At 60.8% G+C, this 20265-nt stretch overlaps 1 protein-coding gene across 1 annotated transcript in view; it reads left to right on the top strand.

Moving 5' to 3' along the window:
• The window catches only part of LOC142475003 (protein scribble homolog), a 102727-nt gene that overhangs the window by 49940 nt on the left and 32522 nt on the right, over positions 1–20265 (top strand). Inside the window, exons 2-6 of the mRNA XM_075581101.1 lie at positions 2482–2599; positions 6823–6901; positions 11485–11574; positions 12504–12560; positions 16689–16752. Coding sequence (XP_075437216.1) covers positions 2482–2599; positions 6823–6901; positions 11485–11574; positions 12504–12560; positions 16689–16752 — 408 coding nt within the window. The remainder of the gene's footprint in view (positions 1–2481; positions 2600–6822; positions 6902–11484; positions 11575–12503; positions 12561–16688; positions 16753–20265) is intronic.

The following is a 20265-nucleotide window of genomic DNA, read 5'->3' as shown; positions in this document are numbered from 1 at the left end:
TCACACACACACACGTTGCACGCGCTCTCGCACACACGTTGCACGCGCTCTCGCACACACGTTGCACGCGCTCTCGCACACACGTTGCACGCGCTCTCGCACACACGTTGCACGCGCTCTCGCACACACGTTGCACGCGCTCTCGCACACACGTTGCACGCGCTCTCGCACACACGTTGCACGCGCTCTCGCACACACGTTGCACGCGCTCTCGCACACACGTTGCACGCGCTCTCGCACACACGTTGCACGCGCTCTGAGCACACACGTTGCACGCGCTCTCGCACACACTTTGCACGCGCGTGTAGGGTTGTGTGTAGACATTGCGTGTGTGACGGGGTCGCAGGGCCTCGCACGGTTATAGTCGGCACTTATTTTATTTTTAAACAAACTTGCGATTTTCAATTTTATATCAATTCACAAATGTTATATAATAATTTTTATTTTTTGGCACATTAATCACTACAAATAGTTTTATTTAACATCATACGGTAATAACGGGCCCCTCTCTTCCCTCTCTTCCCTCTCTCCCCTCCCTCTTGCCCCTCTCTCCCCTCCCTCTTGCCCCTCCCCTCCCTCACCTCCCTCTCGCCCCTCTCTCCCCTCCCTCTCTCTCCTCCCTCCCCTCTCTCCCCTCCCTCTCTCCCCCTCCCTCTCCCCTCTCTCCCCTCCCTCTTGCCCCTCTCTCCCCTCCCCTCCCTCTTGCCCCTCTCTCCCCTCCCTCCCCCCCTCCCTCCCCCCTCCATCCCCCCCTCCATCCCCTCCTCCACCCCCCCCTCCCTCCCCCCTCCATCCCCCCTCCATCCCCCCCTCCATCCCCCCCTCCACCCCCCCTCCACCCCCCCTCCACCCCCCCTCCATCCCCCCCTCCACCCCCCCCTCCATCCCCCCCTCCCTCTTGCCCCTCTCTCCCCTCCCTCCCCTCCCTCTTGCAACTCTCCCCTCCCTCTTGCCCCTCTCTCCCCTCCCTCTTGCCCCTCTCTCTCCTCCCTCTTGCCCCTCTCTCCCCTCCCTCTTGCCCCTCTCTCCCCTCCCTCTTGCCCCTCTCTCCCCTCCCTCTTGCCCCTCTCTCCCCTCCCTCTTGCCCCTCTCTCCCCTCCCTCTTGCCCCTCTCTCTCCTCCCTCTCGCCCCTCTCTCTCTCCTCCCTCTTGCCCCTCTCTCCCTCCTCCCTCTTGCCCCTCTCTCCCTCCTCCCTCTTGCCCCTCTCTCCTCCCTCTTGCCCCTCTCTCTCTCCTCCCTCTTGCCCCTCTCTCTCTCTCCTCCCTCTTGCCCCTCTCTCTCTCCTCCCTCTTGCCCCTCTCTCTCTCCTCCCTCTTGCCCCTCTCTCTCTCCTCCCTCTTGCCCCTCTCTCTCTCCTCCCTCTTGCCCCTCTCTCTCTCCTCCCTCTTGCCCCTCTCTCTCCTCCCTCTTGCCCCTCTCTCTCTCTCTCTCTCCTCCCTCTTGCCTCTCTCTCCTCCCTCTTGCCTCTCTCTCATCCCTCTTGCCCCTCTCTCCTCCCTCTTGCCCCTCTCTCCTCCCTCTTGCCCCTCTCTCTCCTCCCTTTTGACCCCCTCTCTCTCCTCCCTCTTGACCCTCTCTCTCTCCTCCCTCTTGACCCTCTCTCTCTCCTCCCTCTTGACCCTCTCTCTCTCCTCCCTCTTGCCCCTCTCTCTCCTCCCTCTTGCCCCTCTCTCTCTCCTCCCTCTCTCCCCTCTCTCTCTCCTCCCTCTTGCCCCTCTCTTTCTCTCCTCCCTCTTGCCCCTCTCTCTCACCTCCCTCTCCCCTCCCTCTTGACTCTCTCTCCTCCCTCTTGCCCCTCTCTCTCCCCCCTCTTGCCCCTCTCTCTCCCCCCTCTTGCCCCTCTGTCTCCTCCCTCTTGCCCCTCTCTCTCCCCCCTCTTGCCCCTCTGTCTCCTCCTTCTTGCCCCTCTCTCTCCTCCCTCTTGCCCCTCTCTCTCCTCCCTGTTGCCCCTCTCTCTCTCCTCCCTCTTGCCCCTCTCTCTCTCTCTCCTCCCTCTTGCCCCTCTCTCTCTCCTCCCTCTCGCTCTCCTCCCTCTCGCTCCTCTCTCTCCTCTCTCTTGCCCCTGTCTCTCTCCTCCCTCTCCCCTCCCTCTTGACTTTCCACCCTCTTGCCCCCCTCTCTCCCCCCTCTTGCCCCTCTCTCTCCTACCTCTTGCCCCTCTCTCTCCTCCCTCTTGCCCCTCTCTCTCCTCCCTCTTGCCCTTCTCTCTCCTCCCTCTTGCCCTTCTCTCTCCTCCCCCTTGCCCCTCTCTCTCCTCCCTCTTGCCCCTCTCTCTCTCCTCCCCCTTGCCCCTCTCTCTCTCTCCTCCCTCTTGCCCCTCTCTCCTCCCTCTTGCCCCCCTCTCTCCTCCCTCTTGCCCCTCTCTCTCACCTCCCTCTTGCCCCTCTCTCTCCTCCCTCTTGCCCCTCTCTCTCTCCTCCCTCTTGCCCCTCTCTCTCTCCTCCCTCTTGCCCCTCTCTCCTCCCTCTTGCCCTGTGCAGCCTTTCTTCCGGCTGCTGAACCTGAGGAAGTTGGGCCTGAGTGACAACGAGATCCAGAGACTCCCCCCGGAGGTGGCAAACTTCATGCAGCTGGTGGAGCTGGACATCTCTCGCAACGGTGAGTGCGCGGGGGGGGGGGGGGGAGGGGGAGGGCGTGAGGGGGTATGTACTGCACTGTACCTACAGAGAGTGCGGGGGTGGGCGTGAGGGGGTATATACTGCACTGTACCTACAGAGAGTGCGGGGGTGGGCGTGAGGGGGTATATACTGCACTGTACCTACAGAGAGTGCGGGGGTGGGCGTGAGGGGGTATATACTGCACTGTACCTACAGAGAGTGCGGGGGTGGGTGTGAGGGGGTATATACTGCACTGTACCTACAGTGAGTGCAGGGGGTGGGCGTGAGGGGTTATATACTGCACTATACCTACAAGGGGGCGTGAGGGGTTATATACTGCACTATACCTACAGTGAGTGCAGGGGGTGGGCGTGAGGGGTTATATACTGCACTATACCTACGAGGGGGGCGTGAGGGGTTATATACTGCACTATACCTACAGTGAGTGCAGGGGGTGGGCGTGAGGGGGTATATACTGCACTATACCAACGGGGAGGGCGTGAGGGGTTATATACTGCACTATACCTACGGGGGGGGGGCGGCGTGAGGGGTTATATACTGCACTATACCTACGAGGGTGGCGTGAGGGGTTATATACTGCACTATACCTACGAGGGGGCGTGAGGGGTTATATACTGCACTATACCTACAAGGGGGGCGTGAGGGGTTATATACTGCACTATACCTACGAGGGGGGCATGAGGGGTTATATACTGCACTATACCTACAGTGAGTGCAGGGGATGGGCGTGAGGGGTTATATACTGCACTATACCTACAGAGAGTGCGGGGGTGGGCGTGAGGGGGTATATACTGCACTATACCAACGGGGAGGGCGTGAGGGGTTATATACTGCACTATATCTACGGGGGGGGCGTGAGGGGTTATATACTGCACTATACCTACGGGGGGGGGCGTGAGGGGTTATATACTGCACTATACCTACGGGGAAGGCGTGAGGGGTTATATACTGCACTATACCTACGGGGGGGCGTCAGGGGTTTACATACTGCACTATACCTACGAGGGGGCGTGAGGGGTTATATACTGCACTATACCTACGGGGAAGGCGTGAGGGGTTATATACTGCACTATACCTACGGGGGGGGGGCGTGAGGGGTTATATACTGCACTATACCTACGAGGGGGGCGTGAGGGGTTATATACTGCACTATACCTACGAGGGGGCGTGAGGGGTTATATACTGCACTATACCTACGGGGAAGGCGTGAGGGGTTATATACTGCACTATACCTACGGGGGGGGGCGTGAGGGGTTATATACTGCACTATACCTACGAGGGGGCGTGAGGGGTTATATACTGCACTATACCTACGAGGGGGCGTGAGGGGTTATATACTGCACTATACCTACGGGGAAGGCGTGAGGGGTTATATACTGCACTATATCTATGGGGGGGGCGTGAGGGGTTATATACTGCACTATACCTACGGGGGGGCGTGAGGGGTTATATACTGCACTATACCTACAATGAGTGCATGGGTGGGGGTGAGAGGAAGGGGTTATATACTGCACCATACCTACAGTGAGTGCATGGGGGGGGCGAGAGGGAGGAGTTATATACTGCACTATACCTACCCCCTCAAGTCTTTCCCTTTCCTCCCTCTTTCCCTTCCCTCCCTCTGTACCTGTCCTCCCTTGGTCCCCCCTCCTCTGTCCCTGTCCTCCCCCTCCTCTGTCCCTGTCCTCCCCCTCCTCTGTCCCTGTCCTCCCCCTCCTCTGTCCCTGTCCTCCCCCTCCTCTGTCCCTGTCCTCCCCCTCCTCTGTCCCTGTCCTCCCCCTCCTCTGTCCCTGTCCTCCCCCTCCTCTGTCCCTGTCCTCCCCCTCCTCTGTCCCTGTCCTCCCCCTCCTCTGTCCCTGTCCTCCCCCTCCTCTGTCCCTGTCCTCCCCCTCCTCTGTCCCTGTCCTCCCCCTCCTCTGTCCCTGTCCTCCCCCTCCTCTGTCCCTGTCCTCCCCCCTCCTCTGTCCCCTGTCCTCCCCCTCCTCTGTCCCCGTCCTCCCCCTCCTCTGTCCCCGTCCTCCCCCTCCTCTGTCCCCGTCCTCCCCCTCCTCTGTCCCCGTCCTCCCCCTCCTCTGTCCCCGTCCTCCCCCTCCTCTGTCCCCGTCCTCCCCCTCCTCTGTCCCCGTCCTCCCCCTCCTCTGTCCCCGTCCTCCCCCTCCTCTGTCCCCGTCCTCCCCCTCCTCTGTCCCCGTCCTCCCCCTCCTCTGTCCCCCGTCCTCCCCCTCCTCTGTCCCCGTCCTCCCCCTCCTCTGTCCCCGTCCTCCCCCTCCTCTGTCCCCGTCCTCCCCCTCCTCTGTCCGTGTCCTCCCTTGTCCCCGCCCACCTCTCACCTCTGTCCCTGTCCTCCCTCTCCCCCCCCTCACATCTGTCCCCTGTCCTCCCTATCCCCCCAACCTCTGTCCCTCTCCCCCCAACCTCTGTCCCTCTCCCCCCGTCCTCCCTCTCCCCCCGTCCTCCCTCTCCCCCCGTCTTCCCTCTCCCCCGGTCTTCCCTCTCCCCCGGTCCTCCCTCTCCCCCGGTCCTCCCTCTCCCCCGGTCCTCCCTCTCCTCCGTCCTCCCTCTCCCCCCGTCCTCCCTCTCCCCCGTCCTCCCTCTCCCCCCGTCCTCCCTCTCCCCCCGTCCTCCCTCTCCCCCCGTCCTCCCTCTCCCCCCGTCCTCCCTCTCCCCCCGTCCTCCCTCTCCCCCCGTCCTCCCTCTCCCCCCGTCCTCCCTCTCCCCCCGTCCTCCCTCTCCCCCCGTCCTCCCTCTCCCCCCGTCCTCCCTCTCCCCCCGTCCTCCCTCTCCCCCCCGTCCTCCCTCTCCCCCCCGTCCTCCCTCTCCCCCCGTCCTCCCTCTCCCCCGTCCTCCCTCTCCCCCCGTCCTCCCTCTCCCCCTGTCCTCCCTCTCCCTTCCCCTCACCTCTGTCCCTGTCCTCTCCTCTCCCCGCCCTCACCTCTGTCCCTGTCCTCCCTCTCCCCCCCTCACCTCTCCCCCCCCTCACCTCTCCCCCCCGTCCTCCCTCTCCCCCCGTCCTCCCTCTCTCCCCCGTCCTCCCTCTCCCCCGTCCTCCCTCTGTCCCCGTCCTCCCTCTGTCCCCGTCCTCCCTCTGTCCCCGTCCTCCCTCTGTCCCCGTCCTCCCTCTGTCCCCGTCCTCCCTCTGTCCCCGTCCTCCCTCTGTCCCCGTCCTCCCTCTGTCCCCGTCCTCCCTCTGTCCCCGTCCTCCCTCTGTCCCCGTCCTCCCTCTGTCCCCGTCCTCCCTCTGTCCCCGTCCTCCCTCTGTCCCCGTCCTCCCTCTGTCCCCGTCCTCCCTCTGTCCCCGTCCTCCCTCTGTCCCCGTCCTCCCTCTGTCCCCGTCCTCCCTCTGTCCCCGTCCTCCCTCTGTCCCCGTCCTCCCTCTGTCCCCGTCCTCCCTCTGTCCCCGTCCTCCCTCTGTCCCCGTCCTCCCTCTGTCCCCGTCCTCCCTCTCCTCCCCTCACCTCTGTCCCCGTCCTCCCTCTCCTCCCCTCACCTCTGTCCCCGTCCTCCCTCTCCCCCCCTCACCACTGTCCCTGTCCTCCCTCTCCCCCCCTCACCTCTGTCCCTGTCCTCCCTCTCCCCCCTCACCTCTGTCCCTGTCCTCCCTCTCCCCCCCTAACCTCTGTCCCTGTCCACCCTCCCCCCCCCTCACCTCTGTCCCCCCTCTCCCCCCCTCACCTCTGTCCCTGTCCTCCCTCTCCCCCCTCACCTCTGTCCCTGTCCCTCTCCCCCCCCCTCACCTCTGTCTCTGTCCCTCTCCCCCCCCCTCACCTCTGTCTCTGTCCCTGTCCCTCTCCCCCCCCTCACCTCTGTCCCTGTCCTCCCTCTCCCCCCCTCACCTCTGTCCCTGTCCTCCCTCTCCCCCCCTCACCTCTGTCCCTGTCCTCCCTCTCCCCCCCTCACCTCTGTCCCTGTCCCTCTCCCCCCCTTCACCTCTGTCCCTGTCCTCCCTCTCCCCCCCTTCACCTCTGTCCCTGTCCTCCCTCTCCCCCCCCTCACCTCTGTCCCTGCCCTCCCTCTCACCTCTGTCCCTGTCCTCCCACTCTCCCCCCCTCACCTCTGTCCCTCCCTCTCTCTCCCCCACCCCCTCTCACCTCTGTCCCTGCCCCCCCCCCGGTTCCCCCCCTCCCTCGGTCCCCCCCCTCCCCCCTCCCTCCCGGTCCCCCCCTTCCCCTCGGCCCCCCTTCTCACTCTATTTCTTTATCTCAGACATTCCAGAAATCCCGGAAAGCATCAAGTTCTGCAAGTCCCTGGAGATCGCAGATTTCAGCGGGAATCCCCTGTCCCGGTAATATGAGCGTCTCCTCACTCTCCTCTCCGAGTATCCTTACTCTCCTCTCCGAGTCTCCTCACTCTCCTCTCCGAGTATCCTCACTCCCCGCTCCGAGTCTCCTCACTCTCCCCTCCGAGTCTCCTCACTCTCCTCTCCGAGTCTCCTCACTCTCCTCTCCGAGTCTCCTCACTCTCCTCTCCGAGTCTCCTCACTCTCCTCTCCGAGTCTCCTCACTCTCCTCTCCGAGTCTCCTCACTCTCCTCTCCGAGTCTCCTCACTCTCCTCTCCGAGTCTCCTTACTCTCCTCTCCGAGTCTCCTTGCTCTCCTCCCCGAGTCTCCTTGCTCTCCTCTCCGAGTCTCCTTGCTCTCCTCCCCGAGTCTCCTTGCTCTCCTCTCCGAGTCTCCTTACTCTTCTCTCCGAGTCTCCTTACTCTTCTCTCCGAGTCTCCTTACTCTCCTCTCCGAGTCTCCTTACTCTCCTCTCCGAGTCTCCTTACTCTCCTCTCCGAGTCTCCTTACTCTCCTCTCCGAGTCTCCTTACTCTCACTCTCCTCTCCGAGTCTCCTCACTCTCCTCTCCGAGTCTCCTCACTCTCCTCTCCGAGTCTCCTTACTCTCCTCTCCGAGTCTCCTCACTCTCCTCTCCGAGTCTCCTTACTCTCCTCTCCGAGTCTCCTTACTCTCCTCTCCGAGTCTCCTTACTCTCCTCTCCGAGTCTCCTTACTCTCCTCTCCGAGTCTCCTTACTCTCCTCTCCGAGTCTCCTTACTCTCCTCTCCGAGTCTCCTTACTCTCCTCTCCGAGTCTCCTTACTCTCCTCTCCGAGTCTCCTTACTCTCCTCTCCGAGTCTCCTTACTCTCCTCTCCGAGTCTCCTTACTCTCCTCTCCGAGTCTCCTTACTCTCCTCTCTGAGTCTCCTCACTCTCCTCTCCGAGTCTCCTCACTCTCCTCTCCGAGTCTCCTTACTCTCCGAGTCTCCTTACTCTCCGAGTCTCCTTACTCTCCGAGTCTCCTTACTCTCCGAGTCTCCTTACTCTCCGAGTCTCCTTACTCTCCGAGTCTCCTTACTCTCCGAGTCTCCTTACTCTCCGAGTCTCCTTACTCTCCGAGTCTCCTTACTCTCCGAGTCTCCTTACTCTCCGAGTCTCCTTACTCTCCGAGTCTCCTTACTCTCCGAGTCTCCTTACTCTCCGAGTCTCCTTACTCTCCTCTTCGAGTCTCCTTACTCTCCTCTCCGAGTCTCCTTACTCTCCGAGTCTCCTTACTCTCCGAGTCTCCTTACTCTCCGAGTCTCCTTACTCTCCGAGTCTCCCTTACTCTCCGAGTCTCCTTACTCTCCGAGTCTCCTTACTCTCCGAGTCTCCTTACTCTCCGAGTCTCCTTACTCTCCGAGTCACCTTACTCTCCGAGTCTCCTTACTCTCCGAGTCTCCTTACTCTCCGAGTCTCCTTACTCTCCTCTTCGAGTCTCCTTACTCTCCTCTCCGAGTCTCCTTACTCTCCGAGTCTCCTTACTCTCCGAGTCTCCTTACTCTCCGAGTCTCCTTACTCTCCGAGTCTCCTTACTCTCCGAGTCTCCTTACTCTCCTCTTCGAGTCTCCTTACTCTCCTCTCTGAGTCTCCTCACTCTCTGCTCCGAGTCTCCTTACTCTCCGAGTCTCCTTACTCTCCGAGTCTCCTTACTCTCCGAGTCTCCTTACTCTCCGAGTCTCCTTACTCTCCGAGTCTCCTTACTCTCCGAGTCTCCTTACTCTCCGAGTCTCCTTACTCTCCGAGTCTCCTTACTCTCCGAGTCTCCTTACTCTCCGAGTCTCCTTACTCTCCGAGTCTCCTTACTCTCCGAGTCTCCTTACTCTCCGAGTCTCCTTACTCTCCGAGTCTCCTTACTCTCCGAGTCTCCTTACTCTCCGAGTCTCCTTACTCTCCGAGTCTCCTTACTCTCCGAGTCTCCTTACTCTCCGAGTCTCCTTACTCTCCGAGTCTCCTTACTCTCCGAGTCTCCTTACTCTCCTCTCCGAGTCTCCTTACTCTCCTCTCCGAGTCTCCTCACTCTCCTCTCCGAGTCTCCTCACTCTCCTCTCCGAGTCTTCTTACTCTCCTCTCCGAGTCTCCTCACTCTCCTCTCCGAGTCTCCTCACTCTCCTCTCCGAGTCTCCTCACTCTCCTCTCCGAGTCTCCTCACTCTCCTCTCCGAGTCTCCTCACTCTCCTCTCCGAGTCTCCTCACTCTCCTCTCCGAGTCTCCTCACTCTCCTCTCCGAGTCTCCTCACTCTCCTCTCTCCGAGTCTCCTTACTCTCCTCTCCGAGTCTCCTTACTCTCCTCTCCGAGTCTCCTTACTCTCCTCTCCGAGTCTCCTCACTCTCCTCTCCGAGTCTCCTCACTCTCCTCTCCGAGTCTCCTCACTCTCCTCTCCGAGTCTCCTCACTCTCCTCTCCGAGTCTCCTCACTCTCCTCTCCGAGTCTCCTCACTCTCCTCTCCGAGTCTCCTCACTCTCCTCTCCGAGTCTCCTCACTCTCCTCTCCGAGTCTCCTCACTCTCCTCTCCTCCTCACTCTCCTCTCCGAGTCTCCTCACTCTCCTCTCCGAGTCTCCTCACTCTCCTCTCCGAGTCTCCTCACTCTCCTCTCCGTGTCTCCTCACTCTCCTCTCCGAGTCTTCTCACTCTCCTCTCCGAGTCTTCTCACTCTCCTCTCCGAGTCTTCTCACTCTCCTCTCCGTGTCTCCTCAGTCTCCTCACTCTCCTCATCGAGTCTCCTTACTCTCCGAGTATCCTTACTCTCCTCTCCGTGTCTCCTTGCTCTCCTCTCCGAGTCTCCTTGCTCTCCTCTCCGAGTCTCCTTGCTCTCCTCTCCGAGTCTCCTTTCTCTCCTCTCCGAGTCTCCTTACTCTCCTCTTCGAGTCTCCTCACTCTCCTCTCCGAGTCTCCTCACTCTCCTCCCCGAGTCTTCTCACTCTCCTCTCCGAGTCTTCTCACTCTCCTCTCCGTGTCTCCTCAGTCTCCTCACTCTCCTCATCGAGTCTCCTTACTCTCCGAGTATCCTTACTCTCCTCTCCGTGTCTCCTTGCTCTCCTCTCCGAGTCTCCTTGCTCTCCTCTCCGAGTCTCCTTGCTCTCCTCTCCGAGTCTCCTTTCTCTCCTCTCCGAGTCTCCTTACTCTCCTCTTCGAGTCTCCTCACTCTCCTCTCCGAGTCTCCTCACTCTCCTCTCCGAGTCTCCTCACTCTCCTCCCCGAGTCTCCTTACTCTCCGAGTATCCTTACTCTCCTCTCCGTGTCTCCTTACTCTCCTCTCCGAGTCTCCTTACTCTCCTCTCTGAGTATCCTCACTCTCCTCTCTGAGTCTCCTCACTCTCCTCTCCGAGTCTCCTCACTCTCCGAGTCTCCTTACTCTCTGAGTCTCCTTACTCTCCTCTCCGAGTCTCCTTACTCTCCTCTCCGAGTCTCCTTACTCTCCGCTCCGAGTCTCCTTACTCTCCTCTCCGAGTCTCCTCACTCTCCGAGTCTCCTCACTCTCCGAGTCTCCTCACTCTCCGAGTCTCCTCACTCTCCGAGTCTCCTTACTCTCCGAGTCTCCTTACTCTCCGAGTCTCCTTACTCTCCTTACTCTCCTCTCCGAGTCTCCTCACTCTCTTCTCCGAGTCTCCTTACTCTCCTCTCCGAGTCTCCTTACTCTCCTCTCCGAGTCTCCTTACTCTCCTCTCCGAGTCTCCTCACTCTCCTCTCCGAGTCTCCTCACTCTCCTCTCCGAGTCTCCTCACTCTCCTCTCCGAGTCTCCTCACTCTCCTCTCCGAGTCTCCTTACTCTCCTCTCAGAGTCTCCTTCTCTCCTACCTATTCTCTCTCCTTCCTTTCACTTTTTCCTCTGGTGTCATCCTCTTCTCCCTTCCTCTCTCTATCTCCCTTCCCTTTCTCCCTTCTCCCCCTCCTCCCGGCGCCTCTCTCCCCTCTCCCCCTCCTCCCGGCGCCTCTCTCCCCTCTCCCCCTCCTCCCGGCGCCTCTCTCCCCTCTCCCCCTCCTCCCGGCGCCTCTCTCCCCTCTCCCCCTCCTCCCGCCATCTCTCTCCCTTCTCCCCCTCCTCCCGTCGCCTCTCTCCCTCTCCCCTCCTCCCGTCGCCTCTCTCCCCTCTCCCCCTCCTCCCGCCGCCTCTCTCCCGTCTCCCCCTCCTCCCGCCGCCTCTCTCCCCTCTCCCCCTCCTCCCGCCGCCCCTCTCCCCCTCCTCCCGCCGCCCCTCTCCCCCTCCTCCCGCCGCCCCTCTCTCCCTCCTCCCGCCGCCTCTCTCCTGTCTCCCCCTCCTCCCGCCGCCTCTCTCCCCTCTCCCCCTCCTCCCGCCGCCTCTCTCCCCTCTCCCCCTCCTCCCGCCGCCTCTCTCCCCTCTCCCCCTCCTCCCGCCGCCCCTCTCCCCCCTCTCCCCCTCCTCCCGCCGCCTCTCTCCCCCTCCTCCCGCCGCCCCTCTCCCCCTCCTCCCGCCGCCCCTCTCCCCTTCCTCCCGCCGCCTCTCTCCCCCTTCTCCCGCCGCCTCTCTCCCCCTCCTCCCGCTGCCCCTCTCCCCCTCCTCCCGCCGCCTCTCTGACATCCCTTTCTTCTCTCCCTCCTGGCACAGGCTTCCGGCCGGATTCACCCAGCTCCGCAGCCTGGCGCACCTGGCACTGAACGATGTCTCTCTGCAGGCGTTACCCGGCGACATCGGGAAGTGAGTGCGTGCGCTATGCTCAACACTATATTAATAACATGGTCAGGGGCGTCCGCAGGTACCGGTCAACTGGATCAACAGCAGAGTTTATTTTGCAAACTGCTTTACTACATCTGACACGGGCAGAATGTGTGAGGCGTGTGCACGGAGGCGTGTGCACGGAGGCGTGTGCACGGAGGCGTGTGCACGGAGGCGTGTGCACGGAGGCGTGTGCACGGAGGCGCGTGTACATTTACATGTGGGTATTTGAGATGGAGAGGAGGGGCTTTATCACAGTTCCTATCATGGTAAATTAAAGGCACAGTAATGTACGTGTGAGGGGTCAGCGTGTATTTAATGCTCCCTCTGTACTGTACGTGTGAGGGGTCAGCGTGTATATAATGCTCCCTCTGTACTGTACGTGTGAGGGGTCAGGGAGCGTTATATACACACTGACCCCTCACATGTATGCGTGTATATAACGCTCCCTCTGTACTGTACGTGTGAGGGGTCAGGGAGCGTTATATACACACTGACCCCTCACATGTATGCGTGTATATAACGCTCCCTCTGTACTGTACGTGTGAGGGGTCAGTGTGTATATAATGCTCCCTCTGTACTGTACGTGTGAGGGGTCAGTGTGTATATAATGCTCCCTCTGTACTGTACGTGTGAGGGGTCAGTGTGTATATAATGCTCCCTCTGTACTGTACGTGTGAGGGGTCAGTATGTATATAACGCTGCCTCTGTACTATATAAACGCGTACAATACAGAGGGAACGTTGTATACACACGTACAGTACAGAGGGAGCGTTATATACACACTGACCCCTCACATGTATGCGTGTTTATAACGCTCCCTCTGTACTGTACGCGTGTATACAACGTTCCCTCTGTATTGTATGTATGTATATAACGCTCTCTCTGTATAACACTTTCACTTTTTGTAGTTTGGCGAATCTGGTTACCTTAGAATTGCGTGAGAACCTCCTGAAGTCAGTACCCACGTGAGTCTCCCACCGCCACCCCCTCTATAACACCACCTCCCGCCACCCCCCTCTATAACACCACCTCCCGCCACCCCCCTCTATAACACCACCTCCCGCCATCTCCCTCTATAACACCACTTCCCGCCATCTCCCTCTATAACACCACCTCCCGCCATCCCCCACTATAACATGCCTGTCACTATGACACCAACTTTTACCAACACGTTTATATTTCTGGGAACTTGATTGAACAGAACAAATTGCAAAATAAATTGTGATTTATTTCCTTAATAGACAAACACACGACATCTGCAGAATACACTTAAAACCACACTCACGGGGATAAGGGAACGGAAGAAATTGTCCTTTGCCTGCAAGTGCAAGAAATGCAGCCTTGGTTTTAAAGTCCTGTGGTAATGTGGTTATTAACCCCTTCACTCCTGGACTGGTTGTTGCTGGGCTGGAACAAAGTCTTGCATCTTTACATCATGGATTAAAATTCAGGGATCACACACTGAGAAATACCTGGGGAGCCACAGTTATAGACTGGCCAAAGCTATCTTTAACATGTGGATCCAATCCCCTCGTGGGAACAAAACAACCCACGAATAGCCAAGTTACCCCCCGTTCATAAGACCGGTCAAAAGGGCTGTCCGGTGGGCAGGGCGCATGGGTCAGGTTGACGCCCATGCCACTTAGCATACCTGGGCTACACCCATAACTTGGTGCCACTCTGTCTGATTTTTGACCAATAAATGTCAATAGACTGGCATCTGTGATACCTCAGAATGCCGGCCGTGTATAACTTATGGGTATCTGGGTCTTTTCATAACTGACACCCTTTTAGACAGGGAGAATCTAAATCTGTGAGACCCCTTTGAGGCTCCGTCATAAAAATACCTACAGCTCATTGAAATGCCGGTTTCTATACTGCCATCATGTGTCGGTTAGAGGGTATGGCAAGCAATGCATTTTTTTCCTTTTAACCTGGCAGGCAGGGAATGGCCTGCAAATGGGGAATAAAAATGGCAGGGACAGGGCAAACACAGTAATGCATGGCAAATAAGTTTAACCCCTTCCCTCCCCGTCACAAACACCTCCCGCCACCCCCCACTATAACACCACCTCCCGCCACCCCCCACTATAACACCACCTCCCGCCACCCCCCATTATAACACCACCTCCCGCCATCCTCCTCTACAACACCACCTCCCGCCACCCCCCACTATAACACCACCTCCAGCCACCCCCCTCTATAACACCACCTCCCGCCATCCCCCACTATAACACCACCTCCCGCCATTCCCCACTATAACACCACTTCCCGCCATTCCCCTCTATAACACCACCTCCCGCCATTCCCCACTATAACACCACCTCCCGCCATTCCCCACTATAACACCACCTCCCGCCATTCCCCACTATAACACCACCTCCTGCCATTTCTCACTATAACACCACCTCCCGCCATCCCCCTCTACAACACCACCTCCCGCCACCCCCCACTATAACACCACCTCCAGCCATCCCCCTCTATAACACCCGCCACCCGCCACTATAACACCGCTACCCCCCACTATAACACCACCTCCCGCCACCCCCCATTATAACACCACCTCCCGCCATCCCCCTCTACAACACCACCTCCCGCCACCCCCCACTATAACACCACCTTCAGCCATCCCCCTCTATAACACCACCTCCCGCTACCCCCCACTATAACACCACCTCCCGCCATCCCCCTCTATAACACCACCTCCCGTCATCCCCCACTATAACGCCACCTCCTGCCATTCCCCACTATAACACCACCTCCCGCCATTCCTCACTATAACACCACCTCCCGCCATTTCCCACTATAACGCCACCTCCTGCCATTCCCCACTATAACACCACCTCCCGCCATTCCTCACTATAACACCACCTCCCGCCATTCCCCACTATAACACCACCTCCCGCCATTCCCCACTATAACACCACCTCCCGCCATTCCCCACTATAACACCACCTCCCGCCATTCCCCACTATAACACCACCTCCCGCCATTCCCCACTATAACACCACCTCCCGCCATTCCCCACTATAACACCACCTCCCGCCATTCCCCACTATAACACCACCTTCCGCCACCCCCCACTATAACACCACCTCCCGCCACTATAACACCACCTCCCGCCACCCCCACTATAACACCACCTCCCGCCACCCCCCACTATAACGCCACCCCCTTCTATAACACCACCTCCTGCCATCCCCCATTATAACACCTCCCCCACCCCCCATTATAAGAACAGCTCCCTCTCTCTCACTCCCTCTCTCCCGTCTGTATGTCTCTCTCACCCCCTCTCTCTCCCGTCTGTAGGTCTCTCTCACCCCCTCTCTTTCCCGTCTGTATGTCTCTCTCACCCCCTCTCTCTCCCGTCTGTAGGTCTCTCTCACCCCTCTCTCTCCCGTCTGTAGGTTTCTCTCACCCCCTCTCTCTCCCGTCTGTAGGTCTCTCTCACCCTCTCTCTCCCGTCTGTATGTCTCTCTCACCCCCTCTCTCTCCCGTCTGTAGGTCTCTCTCACCCCTCTCTCTCCCGTCTGTAGGTTTCTCTCACCCCCTCTCTCTCCCGTCTGTATGTCTCTCTCACCCCCTCTCTCTCCCGTCTGTAGGTCTCTCTCACCCCTCTCTCTCCCGTCTGTAGGTCTCTCTCACCCCCTCTCTCTCCCGTCTGTAGGTCTCTCTCACCCCCTCTCTCTCCCGTCTGTAGGTCTCTCTCACCCCTCTCTCCCGTCTGTATGTTTCTCTCACCCCCTCTCTCTCCCGTCTGTAGGTCTCTCTCACCCCCCCCTCTCTCTCCTGTCTGTATGTCTCTCTCACCCCCTCTCTCTCCCGTCTGTATGTCTCTCTCACCCCCTCTCTCTCCCGTCTGTATGTCTCTCTCACCCCCTCTCTCTCCCGTCTGTATGTCTCTCTCACCCCCTCTCTCTCCCGTCTGTATGTCTCTCTCACCCCCTCTCTCTCCCGTCTGTAGGTTTCTCTCACCCCCTCTCTCTCCCGTCTGTATGTCTCTCTCACCCCCTCTCTCTCCCGTCTGTATGTCTCTCTCACCCCCTCTCTCTCCCGTCTGTATGTCTCTCGCACCCCCTCTGCCTCTCCCGTCAGTAGGTCTCTCTCACCCCCTCTCTCTCTCCCGTCTGTAGGTCTCTCTCATCCCCTCTCTCTCCTGTCTGTAGGTCTCTCTCACCTACTCTCTCTCCCGGCTGTAGGTCTCTCTCACCCCCTCTCTCTCCCGGCTGTAGGTCTCTCTCACCCCCTCTCTCTCCCATCTGTATGTCTCTCTCACCCCCTCTCTCTCCCGTCTGTATGTCTCTCTCAGCCCCTCTCTCTCCCGTCTGTATGTCTCTCACCCCCTCTCTCTCTCATGTCTGTAGGTCTCTCTCACCCCCTCTCTCTCCCGTCTGTATGTCTCTCTCACCCCCTCTCTCTCCCGTCTGTATGTCTCTCTCACCCCCTCTCTCTCCCGTCTGTAGGTCTCTCTCACCCCTCTCTCCTGTCTGTATGTTTCTCTCACCCCCTCTCTCTCCCGTCTGTAGGTCTCTCTCACCCCCCCTCTCTCTCCTGTCTGTATGTCTCTCTCACCCCCTCTCTCTCCCGTCTGTATGTCTCTCTCACCCCCTCTCTCTCCCGTCTGTATGTCTCTCACCCCCTCTCTCTCTCATGTCTGTAGGTCTCTCTCACCCCCTCTCTCTCCCGTCTGTATGTCTCTCTCACCCCCTCTCTCTCCCGTCTGTATGTCTCTCTCACCCCCTCTCTCTCCCGTCTGTATGTCTCTCGCACCCCCTCTGCCTCTCCCGTCAGTAGGTCTCTCTCACCCACTCTCTCTCTCCCGTCTGTAGGTCTCTCTCACCCCCTCTCTCTCCTGTCTGTAGGTCTCTCTCACCCCCTCTCTCTCCCGGCTGTAGGTCTCTCTCACCCCCTCTCTCTCCCATCTGTAGGTCTCTCTCACCCCCTCTCTCTCCCGTCTGTATGTCTCTTTCACCCCCTCTCTCTCCCGTCTGTATGTCTCTCACCCCCTCTCTCTCTCATGTCTGTAGGTCTCTCTCACCCCCTCTCTCTCCCGTCTGTAGGTCTCTCTCACCCCCTCTCTCTCCCGCCCGTAGGTCTCTCTCTTTCCTCGTTAAGTTGGAGCAGTTGGATCTGGGAAGTAACGACCTGCAGGTTCTGGTAAGAATGTCGGCACCTCCAGGACTGTACAGCAAATACTGCAGAGACAGTCACCTCTGGTGGTTTACGCTGCCTGTGTGCGCAGCGGTTACACGGCGCTGCTTGTGTGTGCAGCGGTTACCCGGCGCTGCCTGTGTGTGCAGCGGTTACCCGGCGCTGCCTGTGTGCGCAGCGGTTACCCGGCGCTGCCTGTGTGTGCAGCGGTTACCCGGCGCTGCCTGTGTGTGCAGCGGTTACCCGGCGCTGCCTGTGTGTGCAGCGGTTACCCGGCGCTGCCTGTGTGTGCAGCGGTTACCCGGCGCTGCCTGTGTGTGCAGCGGTTACCCGGCGCTGCCTGTGTGCGCAGCGGTTACACGGCGCTGCCTGTGTGTGCAGCGGTTACCCGGCGCTGCCTGTGTGTGCAACGGTTACCCGGCGCTGCCTGTGTGCGCAACGGTTACCCGGCGCTGCCTGTGTGCGCAACGGTTACCCGGCGCTGCCTGTGTGTGCCAGTTAGACGGCGCTGCCTGTGTGCGCAACGGTTACCCGGCGCTGCCTGTGTGTGCAGCGGTTACCCGGCGCTGCCTGTGTGTGCAGCGGTTACACGGCGCTGCCTGTGTGTGCAGCGGTTACCCGGCGCTGCCTGTGTGTGCAGCGGTTACACGGCGCTGCCTGTGTGTGCAGCGGTTACCCGGCGCTGCCTGTGTGTGCAGCGGTTACCCGGCGCTGCCTGTGTGCGCAACGGTTACCCGGCGCTGCCTGTGTGTGCAGCGGTTACCCGGCGCTGCCTGTGTGTGCCGGTTACCCGGCGCTGCCTGTGTGTGCAGCGGTTACCCGGCGCTGCCTGTGTGCGCAGCGGTTACATGGCGCTGCCTGTGTGTGCAACGGTTACACGGCGCTGCCTGTGTGTGCAACGGTTACACGGCGCTGCCTGTGTGCGCAGCGGTTACCCGGCGCTGTCTGTGTGCGCAGCGGTTACCCGGCGCTGTCTGTGTGTGCAGCGGTTACCCGGCGCTGCCTGTGTGCGCAGCGGTTACACGGCGCTGCCTGTGTGCGCAGCGGTTACACGGCGCTGCCTGTGTGTGCAGCGGTTACCCGGCGCTGCCTGTGTGGGCAACGGTTACCCGGCCCTGCCTGTGTGCGCAACGGTTACCCGGCGCTGCCTGTGTGTGCCAGTTACACGGCGCTGCCTGTGTGCGCAACGGTTACCCGGCGCTGCCTGTGTGTGCAGCGGTTACCCGGCGCTGCCTGTGTGTGCCGGTTACCCGGCGCTGCCTGTGTGTGCCGGTTACCCGGCGCTGCCTGTGTGTGCAGCGGTTACCCGGCGCTGCCTGTGTGTGCCGGTTACCCGGCGCTGCCTGTGTGTGCAGCGGTTACCCGGCGCTGCCTGTGTGCGCAGCGGTTACCCGGCGCTGTCTGTGTGTGCAGCGGTTACCCGGCGCTGCCTGTGTGTGCAGCGGTTACCCGGCGCTGCCTGTGTGTGCAGCGGTTACCCGGCGCTGCCTGTGTGCGCAGCGGTTACCCGGCGCTGCCTGTGTGTGCCGGTTACCCGGCGCTGCCTGTGTGTGCAGCGGTTACCCGGCGCTGCCTGTGTGTGCAACGGTTACACGGCGCTGCCTGTGTGCGCAGCGGTTACCCGGCGCTGTCTGTGTGCGCAGCGGTTACCCGGCGCTGTCTGTGTGTGCAGCGGTTACCCGGCGCTGCCTGTGTGTGCAGCGGTTACCCGGCGCTGCCTGTGTGTGCAGCGGTTACCCGGCGCTGCCTGTGTGTGCAGCGGTTACCCGGCGCTGCCTGTGTGCGTAGCGGTTACCCGGCGCTGCCTGTGTGTGCAGCGGTTACCCGGCGCTGCCTGTGTGTGCAGCGGTTACCCGGCGCTGCCTGTGTGCGAAGCGGTTACCCGGCGCTGCCTGTGTGTGCAGCGGTTACCCGGCGCTGCCTGTGTGCGCAGCGGTTACACGGCGCTGCCTGTGTGTGCAGCGGTTACCCGGCGCTGCCTGTGTGTGCAGCGGTTACCCGGCGCTGCCTGTGTGTGCAGCGGTTACCCGGCGCTGCCTGTGTGTGCAGCGGTTACCCGGCGCTGCCTGTGTGCGCAGCGGTTACACGGCGCTGCCTGTGTGTGCAGCGGTTACCCGGCGCTGCCTGTGTGTGCAACGGTTACCCGGCGCTGCCTGTGTGCGCAACGGTTACCCGGCGCTGCCTGTGTGTGCAGCGGTTACCCGGCGCTGCCTGTGTGTGCCGGTAACACGGCGCTGCCTGTGTGTGCAGCAGTTACCCGGCGCTGCCTGTGTGTGCAGCGGTTACCCGGCGCTGCCTGTGTGTGCAGCGGTTACCCGGCGCTGCCTGTGTGTGCAGCGGTTACCCGGCGCTGCCTGTGTGTGCAGCGGTTACCCGGCGCTGCCTGTGTGTGCAGCGGTTACCCGGCGCTGCCTGTGTGTGCAGCGGTTACCCGGCGCTGCCTGTGTGCGAAGCGGTTACCCGGCGCTGCCTGTGTGTGCAGCGGTTACCCGGCGCTGTCTGTGTGCGCAGCGGTTACCCGGCGCTGCCTGTGTGTGCAACGGTTACCCGGCGCTGCCTGTGTGCGCAACGGTTACCCGGCGCTGCCTGTGTATGCAGCGGTTACCCGGCGCTGCCTGTGTGTGCCGGTTACCCGGCGCTGCCTGTGTGCGCAGCGGTTACCCGGCGCTGCCTGTGTGTGCAGCGGTTACCCGGCGCTGCCTGTGTGTGCAGCGGTTACACGGCGCTGCCTGTGTGTGCAGCGGTTACCCGGCGCTGCCTGTGTGTGCAGCGGTTACCCGGCGCTGCCTGTGTGTGCCGGTTACCCGGCGCTGCCTGTGTGTGCCGGTTACCCGGCGCTGCCTGTGTGCAGAGGTTACCCGGCGCTGCCTGTGTGTGCAGCGGTTACACGGCGCTGCCTGTGTGTGCAGCGGTTACCCGGCGCTGCCTGTGTGTGCAGCGGTTACCCGGCGCTGCCTGTGTGCGCAGCGGTTACCCGGCGCTGCCTGTGTGTGCAGCGGTTACCCGGCGCTGCCTGTGTGTGCAGCGGTTACCCGGCGCTGCCTGTGTGCGCAGCGGTTACACGGCGCTGCCTGTGTGCGCAGCGGTTACCCGGCGCTGCCTGTGTGCGCAGCGGTTACCCGGCGCTGTCTGTGTGCGCAGCGGTTACACGGCGCTGCCTGTGTGTGCAGCGGTTACCCGGCGCTGCCTGTGTGTGCAGCGGTTACCCGGCGTTGCCTGTGTGTGCAGCGGTTACCCGGCGCTGCCTGTGTGTGCAGCGGTTACCCGGCGTTGCCTGTGTGTGCAGCGGTTACCCGGCGCTGCCTGTGTGTGCAGCGGTTACCCGGCGCTGCCTGTGTGTGCAGCGGTTACCCGGCGCTGCCTGTGTGCGCAACGGTTACCCGGCGCTGCCTGTGTGTGCAGCGGTTACCCGGCGCTGCCTGTGTGTGCCGGTAACACGGCGCTGCCTGTGTGTGCAGCAGTTACCCGGCGCTGCCTGTGTGTGCAGCGGTTACCCGGCGCTGCCTGTGTGTGCAGCGG

The sequence above is a fragment of the Ascaphus truei genome, chromosome 2 (genome assembly GCF_040206685.1).
Source record: "Ascaphus truei isolate aAscTru1 chromosome 2, aAscTru1.hap1, whole genome shotgun sequence".
Taxonomy (NCBI): domain Eukaryota; kingdom Metazoa; phylum Chordata; class Amphibia; order Anura; family Ascaphidae; genus Ascaphus; species Ascaphus truei.
The sequence above is the reverse complement of the archived record's forward strand: the minus strand, read 5'-3'. Positions and strand labels throughout refer to the sequence as shown.